Source organism: Natrix helvetica, assembly GCF_964273705.1.
Source record: "Natrix helvetica genome assembly, chromosome: 2".
NCBI lineage: Eukaryota > Metazoa > Chordata > Lepidosauria > Squamata > Natricidae > Natrix > Natrix helvetica.
In genome coordinates, this window is record NC_138552.1 from 26,416,771 (window position 1) to 26,440,080 (window position 23,310).

At 38.2% G+C, this 23,310-nt stretch overlaps 2 protein-coding genes across 2 annotated transcripts in view; one reads left to right on the forward strand and one right to left on the reverse strand.

Annotated features, from left to right (window-relative positions):
* ITGA2 (integrin subunit alpha 2) overlaps nt 1-14,270 on the forward strand; it is a 90,924-nt gene extending 76,654 nt beyond the window's left edge. The window contains exons 26-30 of the mRNA XM_081940411.1: nt 495-599; nt 1,482-1,595; nt 3,654-3,743; nt 8,122-8,238; nt 10,998-14,270. Of these exons, the coding sequence (XP_081796537.1) occupies nt 495-599; nt 1,482-1,595; nt 3,654-3,743; nt 8,122-8,238; nt 10,998-11,087 (516 nt within the window). The 3' untranslated portion in view covers nt 11,088-14,270. The remainder of the gene's footprint in view (nt 1-494; nt 600-1,481; nt 1,596-3,653; nt 3,744-8,121; nt 8,239-10,997) is intronic.
* On the reverse strand, nt 14,123-22,857 carry MOCS2 (molybdenum cofactor synthesis 2). The gene is made up of 5 exons (XM_081940413.1): nt 22,717-22,857; nt 21,381-21,508; nt 20,772-20,925; nt 17,340-17,463; nt 14,123-16,071 (listed from the first exon to the last, which is right to left on the reverse strand). The coding sequence occupies exons 2-5, from the start codon at nt 21,499-21,501 to the stop codon at nt 16,003-16,005; spliced, it is 468 nt and encodes a 155-aa protein (XP_081796539.1). The 5' UTR covers nt 21,502-21,508; nt 22,717-22,857; the 3' UTR covers nt 14,123-16,002.
* Between the last annotated feature and the right edge of the window lie 453 nt (nt 22,858-23,310).

Below are 23,310 nucleotides of genomic sequence, written 5' to 3' on the forward strand. Positions count from 1 at the left end.
TCTTCTTCAAATAAATTTCAGAATAAATTTACTAATCTTTTATCTTCAGATCCTGGATTCTAATTTGGTGCTTAACTAGACAATGTTGACTTTATATCTAAAATTGCATTGATTTGCAGTTGTGCACTTGCTGTAATCTGAAGCCAAATGTAAAAGTATAGTTGTAGAGCCAAAAACATTTAAAAACAGCAATAAGGGAATAAAGATGCAGAATAGCCCCTCATTTTAAAGAACAAATTCAGAATCTATAGGAATTTTTGGCTATAATAAACCCTAGTCCTGTTTCTTGAAATTGTAGAAATCTTCTCTGTTCTGGAGTGCTTGTTCTTCTCATCTTTTTTCAGAGTACCAAAATATAATATAGCCCCGGTGTTTGTCTAATTCATTCTATATTTGTTATATACTAAGGCTACTCTACTGAGCAATGGCAGTGGACATTAAAGTACCAACTTCGTATTTCATGTGCATTTTATATTATTACATTCTCTCTATAGGGCAGTGACATCAACTGTCATGGACTCCTCAATCCACATAAAATTGGATCACAAAGCTATGCTGCATCATTTCGGAAAGAAAGTTTCAAAGATTTGAAAGAATTGGTGAGTTAAATGCATAGCTCCAATATCAAGATCTAGGTTCTTATGAATTGCTCCGGAATAGCAATCACAATTGACAATGTAGAAGTTCCTCTCTTGTTATGATTCCCAGATAATTCTTCTGTCCCCTGTATGAGCAGCCTGTAATGGGCCTTGCTACAATTGTCCAATGTCCACCTCAATAAGAAAGTCGATTACCTGAATTTCAAGGTCTTGGGATTTAAGCCAAAAAATCTGATGGTAGCAGTGTAAATATATCTACACACATAAGAAAAAGAAGGATCTAAATCAGCGATGGCGAACCTTTTTTGGCTCGCGTGCCATAAGTGGGGGGAGTGCAGGGGGGTTGTGTGCGAGCGTGCCGCACCCATAATGCAATGCGCAACCCCCCCAGTGCGCATGCGCGCACTACAGGCGCGACCCCCATTTTTACATACTTTTTTGCCCTCCCCAGGCTCCAGAGGCTTTATAGGAGCCTGGGGAGGGCGAAAACAGCCTCCCCCGTCCCCCCCAGACGCCCTCCGGAGGTGTCAGCGAAGCCTCCGGACAGCCCCTGAAGCCTTCGGAGCGCTCAGAACGACCCTACGAGCTAACTGGAAGTCACTTCCAGTTTGCTCGTAGGATCATTTTAAGCGCTCCGAAGGCTTCAGGGACCGTCCAGAAGCTTCCCTGACGCCTTCGGAGCGCTCAAAACAACAGGGCAGCACCTCGCGTGCCCTGACAAATGGCTCCGCGTGCCACCTGTGGCACGTGTGCCATAGGTTCGCCATCACTGATCTAAATGGAAGCTGAGGTTGGGTGAAGAGAAATGTGAAGTACATTATTTTTATATTATCGTATTTTAAAATAATAAATGACAATTTTTGATGTTTTCTTATCTGAAAGAACTGCAAGAACGTTAGATGTAATACAATCACATGCATATTAAAAGATATATCCTTGAAACCTGAAAATTACGTTAATATTTCGACTAGAATCTGGAATGGGACATTTGCAACTGTAAGTAATATATGAGTTTTATTCTGTTACCAGCCTCTGGATATTTAAGAAATTGGAAAAAAAAACCACCACTCTTTCCTTTTAGTTTACAAAATATAGGAAAAGCGCATTATAAGTTATTGAAATAAAATGCAAGACATAAGGTTCAACTTTATAAGGAAAACGCAGACTGCAACTTCGCTGTATTTTTTGTTTTGTTTTCCTAAGTAATTATGAACCTTACAAAACGAAAGTACAAAAAAAAGGCAAATAATTTTTCTTCCTACTTCTTATTTACTATAATTTCTGTAGTAAATTTTTTATAAAGGGAAAAAACAATCCTATTGATACCAAATTCTTAAAAAAATGAACATGTCTATGTGGGAGTGACTTCAGAGGTGATTAGATGAGAGGATTTGAACTGCCAGGCTTATCTGTGGCAGTTGCAATCGTATTTGATTACTTGTAGATAAAAGTAGAAAAGCGTCCGTGTGTTACATTTACAGTTAGATTTATTTGGCTTGTGCAGTCCTTCCAAAGAAATACTTAAGTACTCCTGGGAGTGCCTATGGATCACTTCATTAAGAATGATTAAAGTGGCCATGCTGTTCTCTGGCACATTGGCTGCTTCAGAATCATCTCCTAGCCACCTTTGCACGGAGGTGCGTGATGTCACACCCCTTAAAAGAACTGCCTCTGCAGGTGCTCATATTCAAAAATAGCTAAGGGGCAGTTTCAGCGCAGCTGCATCTGTTTGGAAAAAGGGACAGCAGCTTTAGTTGTTCAAAAGTAATTTCCCAACAAACTCTCAAACATTCCAAAGGACACCTTTCAAAAGATTTGCACAATAGACTTTATGAGTGGTTAGAGATAAGAGGTAGAAATTAGATGACGAAAGATTATTGCTATGTATGAATTAAATATAAAGATAGTTAATAATTATAAATATGCTAATATAATTAACAGAATAAGCCAATATTATGAGAAATATAGTTAAAATTATTTTGTTACAGTAGTAGTAGTAGTAGTGGTACATAGTAGTAGTACTAGTACTACTAGTAGTATATGTGTTAATATTTCTTTTTGTTCTTTCTTTGCTTTTTTGGAAATGATATTCCCTGACAATACATTGTATTCAAAATGTTTATGAATAAAAAGGAAAAAAAAACCAAAAGATGTGAACAATCCTAATACTGAAGAAGTAAGGGACTTAGTCACACATAAAGCAGGATGGGAGTATAGCCTTGGTTTCCTGGTTTTTATTACAAACTAAAGATCACTTTATGGGAGGGAATCTACCTAACAGACACTCTACAATGTTAACAATTTAGAGATAAGGATTCTGGCCCAGTTCCTAAGTAGATATTTATTTAAATGTAATAAAATAATTGCAATCCATTTCAAGCTGGCCTAATAATGAAACGTTGTGCCTTCAAGCTCGATCTTTGTCCAGTTGCTGAATTTCTTTCTTTCATAGCTTTTAAAAGTTTTGAAACCTGCTCCATATTATATAAGGCCATCCTAAGCGCACTCTATTTCCCTTTCTACTATATATATCACAGTTAGGCAAAGAAAAAAGTTAACAGTTTTTCCTTACTGAGACACAATTTTGGGGTTGGTGGTTATGAAACAAGAAGGATGGGGATTTAAAATGCAACCGTATGCATACCTGTCCAAACATCAGACCTGTTGAAATTAATGGGGTTGCAGTTTTAAATACATGAAGAATATGATTAAGAACATAAATGGGCTTCCTATTGATTTAGTCCTGTGCATATTTATTCAGCAGGAATTTAATTGAGAGGATGCTGAAAATTTCATCTTAGCAACAATCTTTCATTAAAACTATGAAAGATATTTGTGAGCAAGAAGATATTCTAAATGACAAACTGTTTTAAATGCACTTAAAACCTGTCCATCCTTAGCAACTTGGAGAAATCTGGGAGTCAACGTCCACAAGCCTTAAAGTTGTTAAGGTTGAACACCCTTGCCTTAAATACTTTATATATTTGATGAAATGTCATTTTTTTAATGTAAGATGTGAAGTACTGTATATAAAAATGTATTTTTCTGTTGCAGGCAGCCTTTCAGAAAATAGTATTATCTGCAAGCGCCGAAATTGACACCCAGGATTCCGAGTTGTTTATAACAGGAGAAAGCACTTTATCTGTGAGTGTGGCTTTATGTTTCTAAGGTTATTCTGCTAAATTTCTTTTTGAAGTTTTAATGCTAAAAGGCTGCAGCAAAGAATCATCCGGTTAGACAACTTCATCCCAGCCTACCCTTAGGTGAAGCTAATTTGTGCTGGAACATGGAGGGTTTCATTGAATTGCTTTTCTGTGTTGTATGAATCTGTCCTTTTAACCCTAATGCTTTGCAGCCATGGTTTTGAAACTGCTCAAATTATTTTCTTTCTCTTTATAGTAATTTTATTAAAAGTTACAGTTAAAAAGATAAAACCTAATGCAAACTAAAAGAATAAAAAAGGAAACTCTTAAAAAAGTACTCAAAGAAAACAGAAAGAAAATTAGAAAATAAAAAAATAAGAATATAGTAAAGGAAACAATATTTTAAAAATAGCAATAGCATTTAGACTTATATACCGCTTCACAGTGCTTTACAGACCCTTCTAAGCCGTTTACAGAGTCAACATATTGGCCCCCAGCAATCTGGGTCCTCATTTTACCGACCTTGGAAGGATGGAAGGCTGAGTCAACTTTGAGCCTGCTGAGATTCAAACTAAAAACAATAGGCAATGATATAGAAGCATAAGCAGCAATAAGAAAATTAATTAAAAATACTCAATTGAGCATTAATGTTGAATACATATTACGTTAAAGCACCAGGAAGAATAAAATAATATTTGCTTAATCACAGAAAAATTCTAAAATAGGAGATTACTACACCTCACACTCATACCACACCTGCTTTGGGAACAGATCTGGCAAGGGAGAAATAGGGAATTATAGGGGAAAAGGGGTGGGGGAGCCATTTTCAACTTCCTGTTTATAATTTAAAAGTCATTGTATGGAAGAGCAGAAGAACAAAACTGAAAAAAATAATCTTGTTTTAAAACCAAAACTGTTTCACTGTTCCGAGTACCTTTGCTGACAAACAGAATTCACTTTATTTAATTAAATTTACTCCTGTATCTTGTTTGCTTGGAATCTGAGCCTGTATCTTTCCATAAAATACATTAACTGGTGCCCTCCTGTGGAGATTAGTGATGTTACATATGGCAGATCATATAAAGTATACAATATGGTAGGTTTTTGCTACAGTGTATTTCCTTCATATTTCTCTATTAAGATTATTATTAATTGTTGCAGATAATGGACAGGAGGTCCTCTTTCACACAACACTGGAATGGATCCAGTGAGAAATAGCTAGTTTAATTGGTACATTCATATAGATTTCCTAATGGTAGATATTCACAAGACACTCATGGGAAATATCTAGTTGGTTTTACTTTCGACTTGGCATTGTAGTTATTTTAATGGTCTGCTCCACAGTCAGACCTTTTTGGACTTTGCTTTAAGGCTTAGTCTTTCCATTAAACTATCTACAGTTTTCTTACTTGTTTTGGGGGACAGGATTCTTTTCAAGAGAATAAAACAGGATTAAAAATTCCACCAATACAAGAAAACTGTTGTTCCAAGGATTCCTATCACCAATAGGATTTGTACTCAGACCCAGTTTCTCTGGGGACAGTAATTTAAAGCAGGGATTTCTGGGAGTTGAAGTCCATAAGTCTTAAAATCCCTGATTTAAAGCAGTCTTTAAATTAAGAGCAGAAATTATTCTGATTTGTTTAATGCGGATGCATTTGGTGCCTCCTTTCAAAGCTCTTCTTGAAGTTTCCTCAAGGAGGGAAAAAAATACTTCTTGTATATAGTGGCCTCACTCACTTCAATGTTAAAATGTTATAAATTTGATGGAAGCATATTGATATATAGTAGATAGATGCACTACTGATGGAACTGTTCTCCACCTGACTAGGAAAAAAAGTGCACTGAGACAGGGGGCCTTGATTTCATCCTGGTAAGGAACTGGGCCATGGAGGTTAGCAGAGATCCCAGGATTTCTCTGAACAAAAAAAGCTGCCTCATACTTGCTAGAACCAACAAAAGACTCAAGGAAGGCTTCAGATATGGCACTCTTGATGCACCCAATTCCTGATATCAGTTGTCAACTCTGAAGCGAACCTGGCTGAAGCCATCTTGTCCTGCCTCATAGTTGCCACGAACTCTGAGAAGGGGAAAGGAGGGGGAATAGAAAGACTGGCTAAATAGTCAAAGCAAAAAAGTTTCCTTGTGGGAACCAAGGTCATCCTAACAGGTGGCAGTTGAAGGAGGAGAGGAGTGACCAAGCAACCTGCCAACTACTTTCATTGAACAATGTGACCGGTGACATCTGGGGAAGAGAAATATTTGCTCTTTTAATTAGGGGGAAACCATGGGAACTTTTAGAGTTGGTTTTCACTAGCCGTGCCAATTTGATGTATCCAATAAACATATCCTTTGAGGAATCTACCTGCCTCGGAGTTCTGCTTTTAGCGGATGCATTACTTGGAACGCTGACATCAGGACTTTCAGCCATGCTTCCTCAGCTGACAGACTGCTCATCTGGGAGCCCAATTGTACCCATCGCCAAATTTCACTCTCACTTGTTGCTGCTGCATTCAGTGATCCGTTTTCAGCTTTGTGTTCTTGTGTATCAGCAGTAGCAGCAATGCTTGAGAGGAAAAAAGAAACATAATTGCTGGCTTAAATAGCTTGGTTTATGATCCACTTTGTGACAAAGATGGCATTGGCTATGTTTATACTGGAGCTTCTTGCTTTGTCATTGATTCCTATTTTCAGCTGAAATGAATATCTGTGAACTTCTTCTAGGGCCTTTCTTCCTTTGTGGTGAATTGTTTCTTGTTCTCTACCATTTGCTGTCCTGTTGAAAGTTGTGACCTTTTGTTTATTTTATTTTTTTTAGTTTTCCTTATGCCTGTTTTCCCTGTTATTCTGGAAGTCTTTTGATGAGTTGGGGCGTTATAAATGCTTTTTGTCTTTGCCTTTTGCAGTTGGTAGCTTACTGGCAGATCTGAGTTATTTCTTCCAAACTTTCTTCTTTGACTTTACACTTGTCCGTTAGGTTGTATTTCTCTTTCTAAAATGGTCTTTTCAAAATAGACCATTATAGTTGCAGAGGACTGCAGCACCTAGTGTGATCCCATGAAAAGAGTTCTGCAAAAGCAAGTCATAGGAATACATACTACCCTAGAGGGCATTTCTGAAGCCAATGTTGTTTTTAAACATGTATTTATAATCAGCTTCATTTATAGCACTAGCACTTAGACTTACCGCTATACCGCTTCACAGTGCTTTCCAGCCCTTTCTTAGCTATTTACAGGGTCAGCATATTGCCCCCAACAATCTGGGTCCTCATTTTACCCATTGCAGAAAGATGGAAGGCTGATTCAATCTTGAGCCCGGTGAGATTTGAACTGCCAAATTGCAGGGAGCCGGCAGCCAGCAGAAGTAGTCTGCAGTACTGCATTCTAACCACTGCACCACCGTGGCTCGTTCATGGAAAATTTTAGGTTTTAGAGAAGGAAGGAAATGAAAGAGGAGGACAAAGTCTATGTTCACCATGCCATGCTTACTTGCTTAGTTCAGATATTTTGTCTTTTGGGAAAAACGACTATCTGAAAAATTGAACTGAAAGAGAGGGAATCCTGCAGAGTTCTGTTCAATCTGTCTTCTCTGTGTTTCTACAAATAAGGACAGACATGTATTGATTCACAAATGTAACTCTAAGCACTTAACAGTAGGAATGTTTACATGATCTGTATTTGCCTAAATCCCGCTCACATTTGGAGGATGTGGGTGAGCATGACTGTTAAGAGTAGAATCTAAATTATCAACATCTTTTATGGTATTTTTGCAACATTTTCCCAAGAAATTGCTAAGAAATCTTTAAAAATTAGAGTAATTATTTGATAGATGCTCCAGAATACATAGAGACTCATCCAAAGGCACCTCTTCAAACAGTTACAACAGCTGTGTCTTTTTCCAGGTTCCTACTGGTGCTGCAGAAGTTTCTCTGGCTGTGCAAGTGAAAGCATAAGCCCTTCATCTAATTAAAAACATGTATTTAGAAGTAAACGTGGTATTCATCTCAATAGCTCTTGGCTACTTACAAAAATGTAATATTAATTTCTCCAAATAGGATGTTTTTCTTTCATTTTAACTTAGGTAATGAGCTTGCAAATGTGCTATTTCTTTGTGGGTTTTTTTTAGAATGAGATTTTAACATATTTTTTAAATGGGATATTGCACGGTCAACTTATTACCACTCTGAAATTCCTAACTCTAGAATGAAAATGTAGCTGAACACTGAAACAAGAAATGAGTGTATTTGCTCATTCCTATGCAGTTTAATATGATCACAGTAATTAATGTGCAATTAGCTAATATTTAAAGAATACGTGCAATCATTTTTTTATGAAAAGGACCACTTTCATCTTTGAATAACTGTTTTGTTTTGTTTTTAGATTCCAATTACAATAATCAAATCTGATGAGAAAGCAGAAATACCCATTGGAATTATAATAGCAAGTGTCCTTATCGGTCTTCTCTTGCTAGTAATTCTTATTGCTGTTTTATGGAAAGTAAGTAAAGGTTTAGAAATGTAAAAGTTAATTAAATGAAAGATTACTTCCTATATTGTTGAAAGTATTACTTAAAGATATGGGAACCTCTGTCCTCTGATTAAATTTATATTTACTGAGAAAGAAAGTGAGACTAGTATAGATCTATTTCAAGCTATCTAGCTCTCATCAGATAGATCTATATTAGTCTCCCTTTCTTCCTTTGTCGATATATTTAAATTTAACACAAAATAGTTTGTCATGAAAGTAACTGACTGTGAAGGCTCCTGGAATGGGGCTGAAAGTCGAAAGTGGAAGCAGTATGCTCCATAATTGGGTAGACCAGGTTGCCCTGATAAAAAAAACACTGAGTCCTCTGGGGCTATCTGTAGGGGCTAACATTCTCACATCTTACAGTTATTAATGTTGGTACACAATTTGATAGCGCTTTTGAATGTAAGTGTAAGGATAAGGATAAGAAAATGAAAGAATTCCCTTTCCAAATGCTGCCTTTAAGGAAAAACATCTGATAAAGGGAGGTTCTGCAATGAGAGTGATACACACACACACACACACACACACACACACCACACAAACACTTTCTATCACAGGCCCATGTGGCCTATCACACCAAGTAATATTATTTTGTCCAACTTCACTAACAATCATGTAAAAATTTTGAATAAAGCGCCTATTGAAATAAATATTTTGAGTTTTCAAAAATAACTTTTAATAATGTCAGAGTCTGTAGAGATTCTCAGTCACCCAGGTCATGGTTGTCCCAAAGGTGCTTTTTCAGGAGGCAACTGGATTTTCTTGTTTTTGTTTGAAGACTTTTTGCTTGTCATCCAAGATGTTTTGCTTGTCAACCTGCGGCCGCGCGGTTGTCATGGGGGTACCTAGGTGCTCCCATGTTACACCCCTTTTAGGCGGCCTGCACTGGTTGCCGGTTGTTTTCCGGGTACGATTCAAGGTATTAATTATGACCTTTAAAGCACTCCATGGCTTAGGCCCAGGGTACTTGCGATACCACCTACTGCCACCAGTAGCCTCCTACCGTCCAGTGCGATCCCACAGAGTTGGCCTCCTCAGGGTGCCAAGCAGTGTCGGCTGGTGACCCCCAGGGGGAGAGCCTTCTCTGTGGGAGCGCCTTCCCTCTGGAATGAACTGCCCCCGGAGCTTCGCATAATCCCTGACCTCCGGTCCTTCCGACGCGCCCTAAAAAGTTGGCTTTTCCAGCAAACCGGCCTGGCCTGTTAATTTTTAACTTATTTTAAATGTATTGTTTTTTTTTTATTCGGTTTGTTTTTTTGGAAATGGATTTAATCTTTTTTAACTTTTGGGATGTGTGTTTTTTAATGTTGTACGCCGTCCTGTGTCCTTTTGGAGAAGGGCGGCATATAAATCCAAATAAACCAAACCAAGCTTTTTCAGCTCTGTTAGGATAGTGGGGAATGGAAGGATTTATACACCTTGTAGACAGCTGGTCATTTGTATTCTTAGCGGTTTGCTAAGGTCACCTGGAGGTTTATATGTGTCATCAGAGTCATCTGAGTGGTGAAAATTGGTGTGGAGCCTTCTTGGAACTGTTGAAAGGATTGTGTTGTCACTTGCATCCCCCATGTACTGTTAGATCTGAAGAAGCTTCTTGGATGACAAGCAAAACGTCTTAAAAGAAAAAACAAGAAAGTCCTGAAAAAGCATCTTTGGGACAGTGATGTCAGAGAATGTTTGAATTTGAGATACAAATCTCTTAAGCAATTCTGATATATATTGAGGTGCCCAATTAATGAAGGCATGTTCTTCCATTTTGTAGTTCATGCTCAGAAGTAAGTCAATTTGAATTTAAACACCCCCCCCCCCAAATGCTTTGAAGGTCTGCTGATTTTCATCTATTAAATGCACGTACTGTACTATAATATCTAATGCTCATTTCAGATATATTTAGGTTTTATGTCTTATCTGAATTTAATTTACTGCAATTGCTCCACTGGATGGACTACATCAAATTATGTTTGTATATACTGCTTATTTGATGTAGCCCATCTAGTGGAGCACTTGCAGTAAATGCAGTAAATTACATTCAGTTCTAGAACTGTGTTTTCATACTTATTTAGGGAAATAAGATAAGATCAGCAAACATGGGGTAGGTTTATCTGCTTATACATTGTGAGACCCTAGACTGTTGCTTCATGACTTTCACAATTTGAAGATGCGTGGACTTCAAGTCCCAGAATTCCGCACCCAACACTGTCAGGGGACTTCTGGGAATTGAAATCCACAGATCTTAAAATTGCCGAAGTTAAGAAACATTGCCCTAGACTTTTAACAGATCTTAATTTAGCAGCCCTCAGAAGTTGACCGTCTACCACAGGGGTGCCAAACTCAAGGCCCAGGGGCCAGATAGGGCCTGCAGGGCTGCTCTGGAAACAGTGAAAGACTGTCCACACATGCTCTTCCTGAGCTCCATTTTCACTGGCAGAGGGTTGCAGGAGGCCATCGCAGCCGAAAACGGAGCTCGCGAGGTCTGCATGCAGCTCTCCTCAGCTCCATCCACACCAGCCCCCTGAGGTCAAACACAATCCTGATGCGGCCCTCAATGAAATAGAGTTTGACACCCCTGGTCTACCGTTAAGATTTGTCTAATTCAGATTAAAGGACAGACAACCTATTATTAAAAATCACCGTTGAAGAATAATAGAAACAGTGTGGATCCTATCCTTGATGCTACATTCTAGCATTAAATACAAATATAAATCTTCTCAAAAAATTTCTTGCAGCTTGGTTTCTTCAAGAGAAAATACAAGAAAATGGGAACAGATTTGGAAGACGTGGATGAGATTACGGGACTTAATAAAGACAGAGAATAAACATAGCAGAAACATTCCCGAATGTACGAATCTTGAGCCACAAACAGTGCTTGCAATCACACTGTTTAATTTCTACGAGTGCCTTATTCAAAGGTTTTATGCTTTTTATAAGTGAAAATATTATACATATAACTGCTGGTCAGTTTGGGCTTTTGTTTACAGTTGTATAAAGATTTTGTTTTTATATTTTGTAGTTAATAACGGATCCTCTGAATTGGCAGGGCCAGAACTAATGCTGAAATCTACCAGGAATACTGCTTTCTATCCTTGATAGGATAAGGGTACATATGGAATAGTTTGTCTTTATTTACCAGTATAACAGGACCTGTTATTTTCATCCTGCAGTCAAAAACGATCCTTGAATTACTCAAAGGTTTACAGACATTGAGCAGTGCTAGCTCCTCACAGTCGGTATTTGGATTCAGCTAATCCATTAAACCAGGGCTCTCAAACTTGAGACCCAAATGCGTCATGTGCTAGTCAGACCCACCCTTGATACGTCATGTGTCGATGTAACAACATGAGTTTGACACCCCTGCATCAAACCATAAATTGGTTTGTTTACTCTGTGACTAAATGTAACGTGAACAGAAACCATTGTAGCCTAGCACAGGATTGTTCAACAGTATACAACCATTTGTAGCTTATTGTGGCACCAAAGAAACGATAGCACTTATTAGTTTAGGCACTGTCTAAAAAAGCTGGAGATGTGATTGCAAAGATTACTAACTGCGTTAGAGCAAAATATTGTATGACAAGATAAGAGCATGGCGTGCCCTAGTATTGGTTGCGTACTCAAGCTGTAACAATAAACTGTAAATTAAGAGTAGACCTTCTAAAATCATGTTGAACAGTGGTTCTCAACCTGTGGGTCGGGACCCCTTTGGGGGTCGAACAACCCTTTCACAGGGGTCGCCTAAATCCATTGGAAAACAGGTATTTTCGATGGTCTTAGGAACCAAGACACCAATTTTATGGTTGGGGGTCACCACAACATGAGGAACTGTATTAAAGGGTCGCGACATTGGGAAGGTTGAGAACCACTGATGTAGAAACATTCATGAATCATTCTTTCTGACTGATTTTTATTATACTGGCTACCTTTATTAATTATTGAATACTGATTTGATTTTAAATGCTATATTGATATAAGGATATCCACATGCAATACTAATCAAATGCCACTTTGAAATTTTTAATTTTGTTTTATACAACATGTAAACCTCTGATGCCTTTTTAAGCTCTTTTTTCTAGCTTTCAAATAGCTCTTGAAATAAGTAAATAAACAATAAAAGGAAACTCAGTTTCTTTTCAGGGTTTTAAGGAGCAGTCAGGTTTCTGAAGCAGCAAATGCTATAATCTAGATGCCAGCTTCCAGAATCCTGTGTATACCCACCAAAAAAAACAGTTTATTTCTCCATCACAAAACTGCTAAAAGATTTTATTCGATTTAAGAGAGTAGAATGGCTGGCCTTATTCACAATTCTTGGTACAAAGCAGTATTTGTAAAAGACTAAGGTACTAATTTCTGAACATTCATTAATTTGGATTTTAATCCAGGAGACATGGATTAACCATTCCATAACAAACACTGGACGACTTCCTCCTCAGCAACTACAATTGAGATTGGCAACTTGTTTGTTAAGCAGTGGTTACCAAGTTAAAAATTATACGAGCATGACTGTACTTAAGATTTTACATAGGACTGAACGCACTGACTGACTGTAATACCAAACGTGATTTAGAGAGAGAAAGAGAGAGATGCTGCAGTCACAAATGTGATGTGTGGTGCAAAGTTACTTTTCCAACAAGGTCATAACTGCAAACAGTAGCTGCTTGAGAAAGTTGCTAAGCAAGGACTACTAGTAATTTTCTAGATCTTTTCAGAATTTTTTTAAAAAAAAATGTTAATTTTTTTAAAAAAAATAACTCAGTGTTAATTTATTCCTTTTCACCAATTGTTCTTTCCATTACACTTTTTAAGATGGCAAATCTGTGTAGGTTTTTTTTAATGTATTTTTTATAAGATTCCAAAGAGCATTACTTTAATGGGATTTGAAGCATATTAAGCTGCCAAATAGCTAGATTTTTAAAAAATTAGATGTTGCAGAAGCAAGAGACAAGTACTTGTGAGAACAGGAGTAAATCGTATGCTTAATTTCCTGCATATCTGCAGTGTTATGCAAATTCTTTCACTCTTGTTTACAGTGTTGTTTATCCATTAAGTTTGTTCTTGATTATATTACATGTACTTAAAATTTTCAACCCCATCCTTCAGAACCTGTTACATTATACTTTAAGGGGAACATTTTAATTTTGGAATCGGGATGTTCTGATGGGTAATTAGGTTATTCTGCTTAGCTGCAGCCATTTATGCCACTGTTTCTGCATTCTTCACTAATATCAGAAGCATATATGCTCCTATCACTTATACGCTTACACAGCAGTTAACTTTTATTGACTAGAGTAAGGCATAACTTCTGAATGACTCAAGTCCATAACACTGGAAGATACATACTTTTACCTGTAATATATTATCTCTGTTGAAAATAACTAATAAATTATTGTCTTTATTTTTGTTTAACACTGGCTGAAATACCAGGAAGCTCTTTTTAAATTTCAGTTTATGTTTGCATGGGGAAGAAAATCCAGCCTAACATAATTAACTATAAGTCTGATTCATCATGTCTCTATACATCCCAACAGCATTAACACAGTTGTTCCTGATGAATTTTAATTACCATTCTGCTTGGGTCAAGCGTTTTCACTGCTATTGGATGTGATGTAGAAAATATTGCTTTCTGTAAGATGAATGGATATTCACATCAGGCGCAAAAATGGTGCACATTTTTACTTCTAGAATCAGGTTTCATAGAACAAGGCACACAAAACTGTAAGCAGCTTTTGTGAACCTAAGTGCTGTGGTTAATTTAAAGTTCAAGCACATTGGTTCAATAAACGTTTGTGCTCTTTTATAATATTGTAGAATGTATGTAACAATTTTGTACTTTTCTGTATTTTTTTTATTTTTGTTAAAAAAAAATAGCAATTCAGTAAACAGGTGTATTGTACAGACAAAGCCTTTATATATATTTTGCACTTTTGTACCAAAACATATGAATATACTGAAGCTTGTGTTTAAAGAAAGATGAAACCTGTTGAATAAATTTTGAAATCACCCCACTGTAGACTCATTGCTGAATTATATTCTCTGGAAAGCTATCTAATACAGAAAGAAGTATATTGCTAGATCATCTACCTATCTGTACTTTGTTTCTCTCTGTTTTATTGGGCATGCATTTTAGGAGATAAAGGTCAGGGAACTTGAGGGCATCTATTACATTTTCTTCCCTTCAAATTATTTGGTTCAAAAATTTGAACTATATTTGTATGGAAACAAGCAGTATTTGCAAAAATACAGCTTCATAGGTTTGTTGTTGCTGGTCTTTTTTTATTCTCCTAATGCAAAGTTCCCTGCTAAGAAAGCCAAATTGGTATAGTGCAGGGCTGTCAAACTCCCGGCCCGTGGGCCGGATGCGTCACGCGCTGGCCACGGCCACGCCCGGTTTAGCAAAGAGTAAAGTCCCGATACATCACGTGATGCTGCCATGATGACATGAGTTTGACATCCCTGGTGTAGTGGTTAAGGCATTAAGTTGGGAACTGGGAGACTCTGAGTTCTAGTTCTGCCTTAGCACAAACCCATCAGGGTGACCTTGGGCCAGTCACTCTCTCTCACCCCTAGGAAGGAGACAATAGCAACATCACTTCTGATATCTTCTGAAACTGCAGACACCTACAAAGGCAGTCACCAAGAGTCAACATGGATCCAACGGTGCCAAAAGAGCAACAAAGTTTACATTAGTGTAGAATATACACTGCACATTCTCTTGCCTAGCTTTGGTTTGTGAGAGCACATGGATATACAAATCTTTGACTTATAATCACAACGGGGAATCTAAATTGCCATTGCTAAGCAGTGTAGCTGTTAAGTAAGTTGTGCCCAATTTTATTACCTTTTTTGCCATGGTTGTTTAGTAAATCACTGCGGTTAAATGAATCATGCAGTTTTTTTATGAATCCAGATTTCCCCACTGACTTTGCTTGTTGGTAGCTGGCTGGGAAGATCACAAATGGAGATCACATGACCCCGGGAGACAGCAACTGTCATAAATACTTACTGGTTGCCAAGTGCCAGGATTTTGGTCACATGGCAATCATGTGACAGTTGACTCTGCAAACCAATTTTTCCCAGTGCCGCTGTAACCTTGAACAGTTGATAAATGAATGGCTCTAAGGCAAATGATTGTAAATTTTGAATTGTTTCCCATGACACTTTGCATGCCTAAATACTTTAGGAAAATTTTTATTTCCATATTTTTAATAGAATTAGTGAGAACTCTCTGGGCGTCACCTCAATGTTATGATGACTGGAAAAATCACCTAAATTTATGATAGAGAGCAAAAGTAAGATAGGGAAAGTTACATTTTTTGTGTGTGTTACTGTGGTTCTCACAATGCTTCAGCTACTCCACAGAATTTGGAGATACACAAAACATCAATTTGATCGGAAAGAATAAACAGACAATGATTACAAAGAAGACCGTGAAAGCAATAATATTCCTAAATAAATGATTTCATTATCTCATTACATTTCAAATTTGGAGAATTATAATTTGTACTAGCTCGATTTTGGAATACACTTCTATATTTAAATGTTCTGTTTTTAAGGATTAAGGCTTATTAACACAGAGAAAGAAATCTAAACATTGTATATTTTAAACAGTTGGCCATGTTGCAAATATTTCCTGCATCTCTAAAAACGATCAACCCAAAACAGAATTGAATTTCCCAGTTCAGTTTAACACCCTGAAGCAGCTTTCCTTTTGCCTTCTCTTTTTGGCACATTAATATTTTATTTTTCTCCCTTGATCCAAAAGCACTCCTTATTTCCTTTCCAAGAAGAATCCTCTTCATACACCTCCTGTAAGAAAAGAACATCATGGGTAAGAGAATTGTGTTACAAAGCTAACTTTTTTATCTGAGGTGGCGCAGTGGTTAGAGTGCAGTACTGCAGGCTACTTCTGCTGACTGCCGGCTGCCTGCAATTTGGCAGTTCAAATCTCATCAGGCTCAAGGTTGACCCAGATTTCCATCCTTCCGAGATGGGAAAATGAAGACCCAGATTGTTGGGGTGATATGTTGACCCTGTAAACAGCTTAGAGAGCGCTGTGAAGCGGTATATAAGTCTAAGTGCTATTGCTGTCTGCTACACTGAATGCAGCAGCTACATTTTTTTCCCTAGTTTACTGTCAGGGCTGAATTAAAATATTAAAAAATATATAGATACAATTCAGGAACAAGTAGATATTTTCCAAAAGACCCTTGACATTTTAACATACTAGATCAGGGGTGTCAAAGTCAAGGCCCGCAGTCCGAAAATATAAGGAGCCAGCCTACATCACTTTGGCCCGGTCTACCCAGTGCGAAGAGGAAACATCAGGCCAGAGTGTCTTTGGCCCAGTCTACCCAGTGTGAAGAGGAAATGTGCCAAAAGTTTGGGGAGTGGTGCCAAGCTGGTCATGCCCACCCAGTTGGCCACCTCCACCCAGTTGACCACCCCCACCCATCTCCCCGAGGTCAACCACAGCCCTGATGCGGCCCTCAATGAAATTGAGTTGGACACCCCTGTACTAGATGCATATACGTTCTCTGTGCATAAAGCCCCCTGTTGTAGAAATAGCTTTAGGACCAGTCTGATGAGATAGGAATAGAAAAGGGAATAGGAATAGTAATAGAATAGAATAGAATTCTTTATTGGCCAAGTGTGATTGGACACACAAAGAATTGGTCTTCGGTGCATAACTTCTGGTTAATTTAAAGTTCAAGCACGTTAGTTCAATAAATAATAGTTTGTGCTCTTTTATAATATTGTGGAATATTACAAGAGTTCTTATAATATTATATTGTAAGAATGCTATTTTAAATATCCGGTCGATTTTAAACCTCCACTTAGGAAACTGAAATTTTCCAATCTCAGAAAACAGTAGAGGAAGAAGAATCATCTACCATAGTGGGAGCCTGCCCTCAACTCTGCAGGGGGAAGCCATACCATGGCCCATGCCTCGGGGTGAGATGGGAGGCAAACAAATTTCATAATAAATAAATAGGTTCTGGGAAGCTGCCCTGTGGACAGTGTGATGTTCAGCATTGTACTCTTTCTCAAAACAAAAGTCCTTTTAACGCACATACCTTTTTCCATATGGGGACAGTAGCTTTTAAAGTATTGATGCAATATTGCAAGGCATTGAGAGACTCCGCTCGGTGAGGGGAAGAGATGGCTACGATCACGCTGGCTTCACTAATGGGAACCAAGCTAAAGAGAATGTGAAAAGTAACATTAGCTGTGGCTTTTAGCCACATTAGCGTAATCTTTCAAGGACAAAATAAAGGTCTTGTTGTCAACTACTACAAGGGCCTAGGTAAACAAGAGGGGCCATGTTCTAGGAAGATCAAATTAGAGAGGCGGAATGTCTCATGATTATGTGTTCCGAGGTAAGACTCAGCAGGAAAACAAATTAAGTAAAACTGCAGAAGAGACCATTCTGCAACAACAGACTGATGCAATCATTTAGATGCAGTGCTTCTCAAATAGTGGGGCGGGCCCCCCAGGGGGGGCGCGAGGCTCCGTAAAGGGGGGCTCAGCTCAAATTATTTTGTATATTTTTGTTTTGCAGGTTAAAGTTTTTTTTAATATTGTGTTCCTTTAAATCCTGTGCTCCTTTAAATCTTTTCTGCTACAGTTAATAAAGCTATTCTTTGTTGTAAATTGATCCACATTTCTTTCTTTTTTATTCTCTTATACATTAATAAGGATACAGTGTTATGCAGAGGTGTACTTATAACAATTTTATAGACAAATGATACTATTTACAGTCGCACATGGGGCGCTAAATGTTTTCTTCTTCCTAGGGGGGCATGACAGAAAATAATTGAGAAGCACTGGATCAGGGAGAGAAAAGCAGAGCTTCTTTTACTGAGAGTTTCAAGGCAGAAATAATCCACTACCCCCAAATAACATTTTAGGGATACTCCAGAGGTCCTGTCAGTCATTATTCCATCCTCTATACAGGTAGTCCTCGACTTACGACCACAACTGATCCCAAAATGTTTGTTGCTAAGTCAGACCTTTGTCAGGCTGATAAAACGGTTGTGCTCCGTTTTATGAACTTTCTTTGTGAAATGAATCACTGCAGTTGATAAGTTAATAACCCGGTTGTTAAGTGAATCTGGCTTCCCCATTGTTTGTCTTAGTTTGTCAAAAGGCTGCAAAAGGTGATCACGTGACTCCGGACACAACAATGGTCATCAGTATGAACCAGCTTCCAAGCATCTGAATTTTGATCCCACGATCACGGGGATGCTACAAAAGTTGTAACTGTGGGAAATGGCCATAAGTCACTTTTTTTCAGTGCTGCTGTAACTGAGCGGTTGCTAAATGAACTGTCATAAGTTGGGGACTACCTGCAACGTACAAAGGAATGAAAATGGCAAAAAACTATACACGGATATTACAGGAATCAAATTGCACAAATTATATTAGACATATAATCAATAGATGTATAATTGAAATTTAAAAAGAGACATGTAGCCGTCGTCTCTTTGAAAGCTTCATTATCTTTACTCATCTCTGCATCTGAGCAAAATTAAATGCAATATTTAAATGTCTTGGTTCTGAAAAACAGATAGGGAACCTTCAGATTTTGGACTCTGACTCTCATATGTTGTAAACAGTGCGAGCAATTTCCAATTGTAGTTCAAACATCTGGAAAGCAAAACAGCTGCTTTTCTTTTGTACAAAAGATAAATAAGCTAAGTGTTCACATAAGCTTTCTACATGAAACACATGTCACAACTGCGTTTCCACTATTTAGTGCCAGTCAGGCTGAAATCTAATACTTTCTAAAATAGTTATCACAATGTTTGTTATCGGTTGTCCTAACTTAGTAACCACAATTGGAACCGACTCCGTCGCAAGTGCTACAGTTGCTAAGCAAGATATCACGATTGCACTAGACCAGGGGTGTCAAACTCACATATTCACGGCGGCGTTACATGACATATCGGGACTTTTTTCCCCTTCGCTAAACCGGGTCTGGCCGTAGCCAGCATGTGACGCATCCGGCTCACGGGCCGGGAGTTTGACAGCCCTGCACTAGACTTACAACCTCACTTCTGCTGCAGTTGTTAAGCAAATCACTGTGGCCATTAAGCAAAACATCAAATGACTGTGACTTGGGATTTTTACTGCTCCCTTTTCAATTCTGCTTGTCCCACGCTAGTTGCGAAGCACACAAATAGGAATCAAGCAACTGCAAGACGCTGCAACACTTGAAAATGTGGGGACTGGTTGGAAAGTTACATTTTCAATACATTTGTAATTTTAAACAGTTACTAAATGAGGCAGTCAGTAAGCAAGGTGTAAGTGTAGGCAGTACACTCTCCCTTAAGTTCTCAGAGCAGTATAGATATTACCTTATGGCATGCTTTCTGGGAATTCTGGCTGTCACAGCCATGATCAGTTGGTGGTTGAGGAATGCTGTTTTAAGTTAGGGTTAGGTCCATTGATATATTTTCTATAAATGTTATTACAGGTAATCCTTGACTTTTTCTGACCTAGGCTTCCCCAGCAGCACAAAGCCGAGTCCTCATCCCGATAAACCCCTTTTATTTAATTTACAGTGAATTCCTCTCCAGCAAAGTCTTTCCTCTCCCACAGTCTTTCAAGGCAGTTCACAATTACCGACCTTTATCAGTCTTGGAGAGTGGCCAGGCCGATATCTTTCAGACGCAGCAATATTTGGCAAGAATGCAGGAATGAACTAATTGTCTCCTGCAAACACCCCTCCTCTTTCATTCCCTATGGGAGGGGCCATTCACTGTCCACCTGTGGCTTTACTCCCAAGTCGACCCTTATTCCTTAGCTGTTTCCTTCGTCTGGCAACTTTGCGCATGCGCACACTGGGAACAGCAAGCATTCAGAAAACAGGCTGGTCAGGAAAATAGAACTCTAAGTGAAGGAAATGAGCAGCAAATGATCCAAAGAGGTGATGTATACATAAATATTTAACACTCCAGGAGAAAAAAACATCCCTCTTAGCTAAAAAAATGTTTGCATCATCTGAGAAACAATCTAATTTTTTGATCAAGTGGATGCCCTTCAAAAGGCAGAAGAGATGTCATCTAAAAAGTGGGCAGCTCTATTCTAAAACAATTCTCAAACTTAGCTTACAATTCATTCGTACACTGTACATTCATTCCAGTTGGACTATTTTCCATTTCAATGTTTTTCTCCCTTGAACCACAACATAAGGAAGTCTAAATCTGATGACAAGCTGCACCATTGCCAACGTTCAGAACAAACAAGGATCAGAGTTCAGAAAACTATACCAAACCTTCAAATTTAACCCTCATTTAATTGGAATGAGATATGAAATGTGAACATAATGTCTGTCTGAGAGCTGCCGTAAGAGTAAGACAAAAATTAGTTTGCTATGAGGCGACTTTCTCCCTATGGCCTCATCCAAAAAGGAAGCTCGGATGCTTGCCCACAAATCTGCCTCTATCAAATTCACAATCTTAAATAAATAAAGCAGGAAGAGTATATGCTTTGAGTGTATTTACCCAAGTCGATGATGTATTGCTATATGCTTCACGGAAGGCCATTTCAATCTGATATCTTTACATATCTTCTTCGCTTCAGCTTCTGCCATTGTTGTGTAGGCTTCGTATTCTAACTGTACAACTTTTTTCCCTTCAAAGTTATTCCTTGTAGTGCCTGAAACAAAAGGACAACCCTTAAAAGACATTCTGGGCTGGTGAGAAGTTTAGCTTGACAGAAGGCTAAATTTAAGAGCTTTAACAAAAAGAAATTAACAATTTATCTTTATGCTAAGCATGGTTTTGCCCATGGTCTGAATAAGCCCCAATAAGCTGGTTTCTGCATACCATTTTGCTATGGGCTACAGACCTGTAATTAATTCACACATCTCTCAACCACAAATTAAGGTTTGGCCACAAATTGTCTTAACAGACACACATTCTCCAATAATGCCAATTATTAATAGGGGCCAAGCTCAACAATAGCATGCTTACTCTATGTATACAAAAAGGTTTCCTACAACTGCTTATCTAATCTTCAGTTTCCAAGTTTCCATATTAAAAACTTGGGTTTTTTTAATTTTAAAATATGTGGGTTCACCTCTGATTAAGAGCTTCATGTGTCAGACCTACCTACAAAGAAAGATACAGCTCCACAGCAGGGAGAAATGACCAGGGCTGCTACTTCATCTAATGAGAGCTTCTCAAACTTCAATTGAATCACGTCCTTGGGTTCATCCTCAATTCCATTCATGATTTCTCTAGAAGTGAATAGCGATACAATGATTAATTTGCAAGTTTAATCTTCCCTGGCTATGGAGCTTAAATTACATCACAGGTTACAAGCCATATTACTGCCTTATTTATTTATTCGTTCATTCATTTTTAACTTACTTTTATTATTTTAAGGCAGGACTAGAACTCTCCTGGTTTCCAGCCTGATGCCATAGCCACTATTTTAATTAACTTAAATTAATTAATTCATAGTCTTCAAATAAATATTATAGCCTCTTAACAAATGGATTACCGTATTTTTCAGAGTATAAGACACACCTCTTTCCTCAAAAAAGAGGCGGAAATTCAGTCGTCTGCACTGAATACAGCATTTTTGGCCTCCCGAAATCCTGCCCCCTTCACCAAAATGGCCGTGCATAGTCTTTAGGAGGTTTATAGAGTGCTCCTGGGGACTGGGGAAGGCAGAAATGAACAAAAAACGGGCTACCCATCCTTCAGGAGCACTCTACAAGCCTCCTAATGGCTATTCATGCCCTTTTGGGGGGGGGGGGAAACGAGCCCGTTTTAGCAAAAAACGAGCTATTTTTGGGAGGTCTGCAGAATGCAAAAACTTTTCAAAATATTGGTGCGTCTTATACTCCAAAAAATACGGTATATTAATTCTTTCCAGTCTGAGTTCAGATCAGGATTCTAATAAAGGAGAATATTTGTAGCTCAGGGTTGGAATGAGGGATCCCTGGTGCTCTCTTGAATTTGCTTTTTTTCTTGCAAACATTTTATTAGATAAAACCATCAGTGCTAGTCACTGGGGTGGCATAAGATCCAAAACACTATTTCCAAGTTATTTTTTAAATGTGCACTGTCTTATTGTCCAATCTGGAGCCCTTCAGTTGTGTTTTCCTTCCCATCCTCTCTATATAATACAGCCAATGATCATGTCTGGGAATTCTGGGAGTTATAGCCATGATCAGTTGGGAGTTGAGGTTTACGTAATTCCCCATGAATATATTTTCAATAAATGTCATTACAATGTTGTTGGTTCATTTATGCAGCACGTCAGAACTGATGTCCAAAAGTTACATCAAAACGTGCAGGAGAAGACATAGCTACCTGAAGCTTGGCGACGAAACTCAAAGCGCTCTAGAGAAATATCACCTTCTCCTTGTCCATCATCCTTGTCCTTCCCATCATCAAGTTTCCAGATTTGATATTTTAACGAGACACCAACACATACCTGTGAGTATCTTTCTAGACCTAACCTCCACTAAGAGGTGGGATGATGGCAACTTCGTCCCCTGTATGGAGGATGAACTGCTGATCCCCAAGGGGTACGTACTCCTGACAAATGGCAAAGATAACTTGATCTTCTATATCAGCAAGACTGAAAAAAAAAAGATTAATCAGATTGATTTGCTTCTGCAACAGATCCCTGGCTTTTTTGGATTGGATTCTGCTGAATGTATTTTGAGAACCTCACAAAATGCACATGAGTGGGGTCTCCATCCTCAAAATGGCTACGGAGTCAATTAAAACCAGTCACAAAGATCTGATTTTAAAAAAGGCTTATGACTTGCTATCTCTTCTAGCTTCTTCTTTCGCAGATTGTTCCAGACAATCCCAGCAAAAGTTTCCTCTTTCTTTGACCAGAATTCTATCTGAAAGAGACAGGACTTTCTTTCCCTGATTTTATTTTGTGAGAAAGCTTATGGAATACATTTAGAGTCCAGACAAAAGGACTGCTGGGGGATTGGCAATATTCCAAAGTCCATTATCTATCTATCTATCTATCTATCTATCTATCTATCTATCTATCTATCTATCTATCTAT

Excerpts from the sequence above, each read along its gene's own strand:
- MOCS2 (XM_081940413.1), bottom strand. The coding sequence starts at position 21,501 with ATGAATGGAATTGAGGATGAACCCAAGGACGTGATTCAATTGAAGTTT. Across the intron at positions 20,926-21,380 it reads AGCTGTATCTTTCTTTGTAG|GCACTACAAGGAATAACTTT; the intron begins GTAGGTCTGACA and ends CTTTTGTTTCAG. Across the intron at positions 16,072-17,339 it reads CTGTCCCCATATGGAAAAAG|GAGGTGTATGAAGAGGATTC; the intron begins GTATGTGCGTTA and ends CTTTTCTTACAG.